Below are 7,493 nucleotides of genomic sequence, written 5' to 3'. Positions count from 1 at the left end.
CCCCGCGGCCGCTGAGGCGCCGGCTGCGCCCCCCCCTCCCCCCTTCCCCCCGTCAACGTTTGTCCCCCCCAAAACTGGGCCTTGACGTCTTCCTCCTCGATACCCACTGACCAATCAGGCGGCTACCAGGGCGGGCAGGCAGCCAATCGGTCAGCGTTGCTACCTGTGGGGTGTATTTTTAGCCGCGGCGGGGCTGGAGCAGGGGGGAGCTGTGAGGGGCCGGTCAGGGGGGGCCGCCCCCCCATCCCCCGTCAGGGCTCGGCTCGGCTCGGCTCGGCTCGGCGGGCCCGTGGCTGAGGGGAGGCCGCTCTCGCTCAGCCCCGCCGGTGCCTGGGGGACGCAGCCCGGCTCCTCGCCCCCGCCTGCGAAAGGGACCCTAGGGCGCCCTCCCTCCCTCCCGGTCCCCGCCGAGCCTCCATCGCCGCTGCTGAGCTCCCCGCGGGCTGTCCCCCGTCCCCCCCCCATGCCGTGCCGCATCATGGGAGATGTAGTTCATCGCGGGCCCCCTCCCCCCTCATCCCTGCGGAGCTGAGGGGCGCGAGGGCAGGGTTTGACGTAGGCAGTGACGCAACGGTGTTGTGAGGTGAGGAGCGAGCTGACGTAGAGAGCGGCCCCTCCACGGCGGGGTGGGGGAAGGGGGCGCAGCAGAGGGCCCTGCGCGCGAGGGGAGGGGGGAGAGGCGGGGCTTGAGGGGTGGTGGGCGGGGCCAGCCCGGACGCTAGCCAGTGGAGGGCGGGGTGGGTGGGCGTGGCCCGGTGGGGCGCGGCGGGGGGCGGGGGAAGGGAGGCCATATATAGGGGCGCGCCGGGCGGCGGGGCAGTAGCAGAAGGAGCCCAGCTGCGGCGGCAGAGCGCGCCCGTCGTGGGGGTGTGAGCAGCGCAGCCCTCCCCCCCTTTCCCTCCCCCCCCCTTTTTTTTTTTCAACCCTCCCCCCTCCCTCTTTTTTTTTTTCTTTTTTTTTTTTTGTCTTCTCTTTCCTTTCCCCTCCCATCCTCGCCGAGGGAGCCGGCTCTCCGAGATGGGGGTCGGGTGCTGAGCCGCCCACCCTCGCACATCCCCCCCCACCGCACTCACACCCCCGCCGGGATTGTTTGCACTACCCCCCGCACACCCACACGGGTGAGTACCGCTCGCTGAGGGCGGGGGGACGGCCCGGGGGGTGTGTGCTGGGGGGGCCCAGGCCGAAGGCAGGCGCTGAGGCGGGGGGCTGAGGCAGCCACCGCCCGGCCCCGGCCGTGAGGCGAGCGGGAGGCTGAGGCAGCCCGCCACCGCCCGGCCCCTGAGGCGGGCGCGGCCCCGGCCGTCGTGACGGGGGGCCTGAGGCGGCCCAGGCCCCTGAGGCGGGGGGGGTGCCGAGGCGGGCGCGGCCCGGCAGTGAGGCGGGCAGCGCGGGGTGCTGAGGCGGTCACGACCCCGCGGTGCCGGGGAGTGAGGCGGGGGAGGGGAAGAGCCGGGGTGCTGTGGGGGGCGCAGCGGCAGAGGAGCCGAAGGGAGGGGGGGTGGGGGGCGACGGGCGACTGCCCCTCAGCGAGGGGGCTGGGAGAGGGCACGGCCCGGGGAGCGGAGCGGGGCTGCGGGGCGGTCCGTCAGGCTGGCAGGGGTGAGCGGTGCCGGCTGAGTAAGAGCCGCTGCCGGAGCCGGGCAGCGCCGGAGCCGACCTGCGGGACGCTGCCCCGGGGCGGGGGGTGTCGGCGGGCCCGGGGTGCTGGACCGTGTGCGGAGAGAGGCCCTGCACCAACCCCCCCCACCCCTCCCCCCAGTCATCTCCCTTCCTCTACTTCATTTTCTTTCTTACGGGCTCAGAAAATGCCCTTCCTTCTCCTCCTCCTCCTGCCGCTGCCGGGCTGTGAGCAGCAACCTAATGAGCAGCCATCTAATGAGGGGCGGCCGCCGGGTTATGTAACTCCCACGCTGCCCTCAGCCGGGGCCCGGGAGCGCTGTCCCCTCCAAATAATAATAAAAACAATAATAATTAAAAATAAAAGGGTGAGATGATCAAGCTTGATTTGTTTGACCGGCTGCTCGTAGCATGGATCAGTTTTGGGGCTTCGGAAAATCTATAGCGTCTGCCCGGTGTGCATTGAAAGGATCATTTCATTCCTAAAGGACACGGTGGAAGGGAAACAAAACAGATGGATTAATAAATAATTTTTAAATGACCCTGTTAACCACCCAATCAGCTTTTCTGTACTGATTGTGTCCCTTTTGTAAATATCTTCTGTTTGCCCTTGATCTTTTCCTTATCCCCACCCAGTGCTGATCCAGCAAACGTTTAAAGGTCGCCTTATCGTACAGGCTTTCAAACTATTCCCATACCATGTTGGGGAGAACACGAGTGGCTTGGAAATAGGGTTCCAGACTTTAAAAGGAGATTGTTTGGAGCAAGAAATAAAAAAGCATTGTATTCACATTGTTAAAGGATTTTGATACTGACTTTGATTTCTCTAATCTTCAGTGACAGCTACACTAAATTTTGCTCCTAGTGATGCAGTGCAGAAAAGCACACTCTTAATTTAAATTCTTGTTTGGCATTTAACTTGAGCCAAAAAATACATATTTTGTTTCATTGGAACTTTTTGAACAAAGGTGTCTCCTGTGGTTGAGTACCTTTATGTTAAGGTACTGCAGGATTTTCATTAGCGGTGTGTGTGCTAATACTTGATTCTTTTCCCTTCTTTAACTTTAGATAGCTAATTTCTCTTTTGTCCTTTGTGAAGGAGTGGCAACCATATTTTATATTAAATATAAAATGGAGTCATGGAGAAGGAGAAAAGCCTCAAAAACGATTGCTATCAGAAGCCCTGTTAGCTGCAGTAACTTTTTGAAATCTGAACGGTAGACAACCCGATATATGAATTTAGTATCTGTTAATATATTACATCTAATAATAAGGAATTGTATATGTACAGCCGACATTTTCTCTTCAGTTAGCATAATTTTGCCAGCGCGCAGTTTATGTGGATGATTCGCTTGGACTTAAAATAAATGTTGCATAATTTTAGTTATTTGTGTGAAATCTTCTACAGCAACTGTTAACATTTTTATAATTCTGTAGCTTATGGTGCAATCAATATGTTTGCAAACTTTAAAATGATAAATGACCCTTGGACTAAGACCTTTCAAGCTAAACTAGTAGTCTGGTGCTAAATTTTGCAGCTGAGTACTATAAATCATCCAAATATGGGTTGGTAATTGAACCCTTGACAGGCTTGGCAGTTCTGTGATGTCTTAAAAATTATCCTTGCTGCTTTGTGAATAACTAAACAGCAAGCTCATGTGATTTTGAAATGCCCCATGCTGTATATGTAAACACATGCCTAGTGCATCTTCTGCAGTATTGTTTGTAAGTCCTTCTGAATGTAATTGACATCCTCACCTTCCACGGGCATGAACATAAATAGTGTGATGCACGTTTTTGATTTTAAAAATAGCCTGTTTCATGCAGAAAGTGAAGCTGAAAGAATAGGCCTTGGAGCTTGATCTTACACTTTCCTTATTTGGATGTGTTTGCTTTTGTTTTTTCTTAAAGGAACAAGAGCACTCAAGGTGAAGGATAATAATCGACTAGAATCAGCACTTTGAATGAAATTTTGTTTCCCTGTGGCATCTTGAACACTTTCTTCGGGTTTTGAAACAGACTTAAAACTTTGTGGCATAGCAGCTATGCAGCTTGAAATCCAAGTAGCACTCAATTTTATTATTTCATATTTGTACAATAAGCTTCCCAGACGACGTGTCAACATTTTTGGTGAAGAGCTTGAAAGACTTCTTAAGAAGAAGTATGAAGGGCACTGGTATCCAGAAAAGCCATACAAAGGATCAGGGTTTAGATGTATACATATAGGGGAGAAAGTGGACCCTGTCATAGAACAAGCATCCAAAGAGAGTGGTTTGGACATTGATGATGTTCGTGGCAACTTGCCTCAGGATCTTAGCGTTTGGATTGACCCATTTGAGGTTTCATACCAAATCGGTGAAAAGGGACCAGTGAAAGTGCTTTATGTGGATGATAATGAAAATGGATGTGAGTTGGATAAGGAAATCAAGAACAGCTTTAACCCAGAGGCCCAGGTGTTCATGCCAATTAGTGACCCAGCATCTTCAGTGTCTAGTTCTCCTTCTCCTCCCTTTGGTCACTCTGCTGCTGTGAGCCCAACTTTCATGCCCCGCTCCACTCAGCCTTTAACCTTCACCACTGCCACATTTGCTGCCACCAAGTTTGGCTCGACCAAAATGAAGAATAGCGGCCGTAGCAACAAGGTCGCCCGCACCTCTCCCACCAACCTTGGCTTGAATGTCAATGACCTGTTGAAGCAGAAAGCCCTTTCCTCCTCCATGCACTCTCTCTACGGGCTTGGCTTAGGCAGTCAGCAGCAGCAGCAACAACAACAGCAGAAGACTTCTGCCCTTTCTCCTAACGCAAAGGAGTTCATTTTCCCCAACATGCAGGGTCAAGGTAGTACCAGTAGCATCTTTCCTGGTGACAGCCCCCTTAACCTCAGTCCTCTCCAGTACAGTAATGCCTTTGATATGTTTGCAGCCTATGGAGGTCTAAATGAAAAGTCTTTTGTGGATGGCTTGAATTTTAGTTTGAACAACATGCAGTATTCTAACCAGCAATTCCAGCCAGTTATGGCTAACTAAAAATAAAACGAAAGTGAAATACAAGTAAATACTATTGTACAAGTTAAAATGCACGTACCCAAGGGTGTATCTTTTTTTCCACCTCTTGAGATTTTTTTTTTAAGGCTTGTAGTATGAATACATTCAGGCTTGGTTAGATAAATACAACATGCATCATTTTTTCATTTGCCAACCAAGCACAAAATTATTTTATACTGACTGTACATTACAAAAATATACTCTCAAAATATGGCCTCTTACAGTATTTAAGATATAGCAAGGACGTAGCTGATTTTTTTCACGTGTGTATACATATATGTCCGCAAACATATATGTGTATATATATTAAAAAATTGGCACTAATAGGTGGGTTTATTGGTCTTTTTCTAATTGTATAATTTAATTTAGTACAAAGTTTGTAAAATATCAGAGTATATATATTGTTTCTACAACATGGTATTGCATTTATATCTTTTTACTACAGTGATCTGTGACAGCTGCAGCAGCTTCATGTTGTATTTTTTTTACTGAAATTGTAAGATATCCATCTTAAAGACATCAATTCTAAAAAAAAAAAATAAAAAGTTGTGTACAGAATATTCCTTAGTGGTGGAATTAAAATGTACGAAATATTTGCTTTTTTCAAAAGAAACACAAATTGTATTTTCTGTTAAAAGTTTAAAGATTTTTGCTATATATTATGGAAGAAAATGTAATCGTAAATATTAATTTTGTACCTACATTGTGCAATACTTGAAAAAAGGTATAAAAGTATTTTGAGTCAGTGTCTTACATGTTAAGAGGGACTGAAATAGTTTATATTAAGTTTGTATTAAAATTCTTCAAAATTAATTGACTGTTGTGGTCTGTGTTTTTACTGTTCTGAAGATCAGAGCGCGGCGTTTATTGTGTTGTCAGTGCTAATGATGCAAAAAAGTCTGACTCAGTGCATCACAAAGGAGCGATGGAGAGGGTTGCTCTATTGATGCACCACAATAATGAGTTGCTTTACCTAAAATACTACTGACAAAGCACATAGCCTGATTAAGTACTTGCCTACAATTATTTGAGCAAACTTTCACTTGTTTTCTGTAACTGCGGCTCACTGAAGCCAGGAGGAAATTTTATTTTTTTTTTTTTTTCCTTGAGAGTTAAGACTACAAGCTGTGCGAATGTTGAGGTTTTGTGTGATCCGACGTATCTAGAAGGGACTCGGGTGATTCAATGAAATTCTCTTTCCCTGTCATCAGAATGGATTTGAACTATGATCTGGAGAGGTCCTAGCCCAGCGCATCAGCGGTCTGTTTCTGTATTGGGGATTAATAGCTCAGAAAGTAGACTGAATAAAAGTGCTGATTTACCCTTTACTAAACTCATTGTAAACTTCTATTTTATATGCTCTATTAAAAAGATAAATGTAATGCAACAACAATGTGACATTCTAAGGTTTTTATTTTAGTGGATTTTACCGATTTTGACTTAATAGATTCTCAAAATGTGAATGTGAGTAGGAGGAGAAAGAACTCGGAGGCTGGCAAAACAACTCAGCTTTTCCAGGGCTATTTTGAAGTTACATCCCTTACTCTTTTCCGTCTGTTCAGCAAATAGTGTTCCTACCTAATGGACATCATCAAGGGAAAGAGAAACTTACCTTAATCTGTAAATCTGATGAACATCAACTTATTTTTCATGTCAATTCCAGTTGTAAAAAGAGAAGGTGCATGCGAAGCAGATTGTCCTTTGGCTTGTGATGATGAATTGTAAAATGCAGGAGTGGCACAGGATTAAAATTATCTGAACTTTAGTGTTCTGAAACTGGATTTTGAGGCTGAAGATCAGTCTCTTCCTATTTGATGCGGTTGATTTTACAAAAAGTGTAAATTGCCTGCACGGTTACACCCCCGGTTTGATGCAAGCAGTGTTTTGGTGGAAATAGCCAAGTAGTGTGAGGAAGAGGGTGGTTTTCAACACCAGTGTGAGATCTTTGCTTTGGTCAGAGTCAGGCTGTGAAGAAACAGGCAGGGTGGAGACACGGGGCTGACAATGCTATCAATTTCTAATGCCATGACAACCAATTCAAAAGCAGTAACGGAGCGAATGTTTTTTTAGGCATTTGTCTGTCTGTATTTAACTTGCTCCTTTTTATCGAGTTTGCCATCTGGATTATCTTTCCACTAAGGGCACATCAGTGGACAGAACTCAAAAGTGCATCATTTGGTATCTAAGTGGATGATTTTGCTTTAAAAAAGAATTAGAATAAAATATTGGATCTATTACTGAAAAGTGGAGAATGTTAGCTCGGTGTATTATTTCTATTTGTCCGCCTAGACTTTAAGACTTACTACAATTTTAGTATTTACAGTATAATAGTAATACCTATACTGCCTGGGAGGTTGAGCAACTCGGACAGTGGAGACTATTCTCCGTGTTCTGTAATACTGCTGTTCCTGTGATTTAAACTGAAATCATTTGTCTTAAAGGTCATCAAGCTTATCCTCTTCCCGTGCTGATTTGTTCACTGCCACTGCAGCCGGCTCCGCGTACGAAGGACAGTGGTTTGCAGCAAGGAAGAATCTCTGGAAATCGAGGTTGTTTTTTGCATTGCCTTTTAATATGAAGATTTTAATAAGCAGGGCTTTGTCCTCCGTGGGTTGTTTATGGTGCTCTGCAAGGAGAGAGTCTGTAGAGAGAGCTTCCAGTTTTCTCAAAGAATGCAAATACAAAGATTTTTGATGTTTTCTCTTACTCCTCATAGAAATTAAAGACGTGCACTTTCTGTTCAGTCTGCTTCACCCATTTGTTTATCTTTTGCTAAAGTTTGGTGCTGAATTTGTTAGATCAAACATTTACATTGCAATGTGCTGTTCCAAA

General features: G+C 46.8%; 1 protein-coding gene across 1 annotated transcript; it reads left to right on the top strand.

The window, feature by feature from the left end:
• The first annotated feature begins 926 nt into the window (after positions 1-926).
• TOB1 (transducer of ERBB2, 1) lies at positions 927-5,474 on the top strand. The gene is made up of 2 exons (XM_082492219.1): positions 927-1,118; positions 3,529-5,474. The coding sequence occupies exon 2, from the start codon at positions 3,663-3,665 to the stop codon at positions 4,641-4,643; it is 981 nt and encodes a 326-aa protein (XP_082348345.1). The 5' UTR covers positions 927-1,118; positions 3,529-3,662; the 3' UTR covers positions 4,644-5,474.
• Positions 5,475-7,493: the final 2,019 nt, after the last annotated feature.

This window comes from Vanellus vanellus, assembly GCF_965231255.1.
Source record: "Vanellus vanellus genome assembly, chromosome: 17".
Classification (NCBI taxonomy): domain Eukaryota; kingdom Metazoa; phylum Chordata; class Aves; order Charadriiformes; family Charadriidae; genus Vanellus; species Vanellus vanellus.
This window is presented reverse-complemented; position numbering and strand designations above follow the sequence as displayed.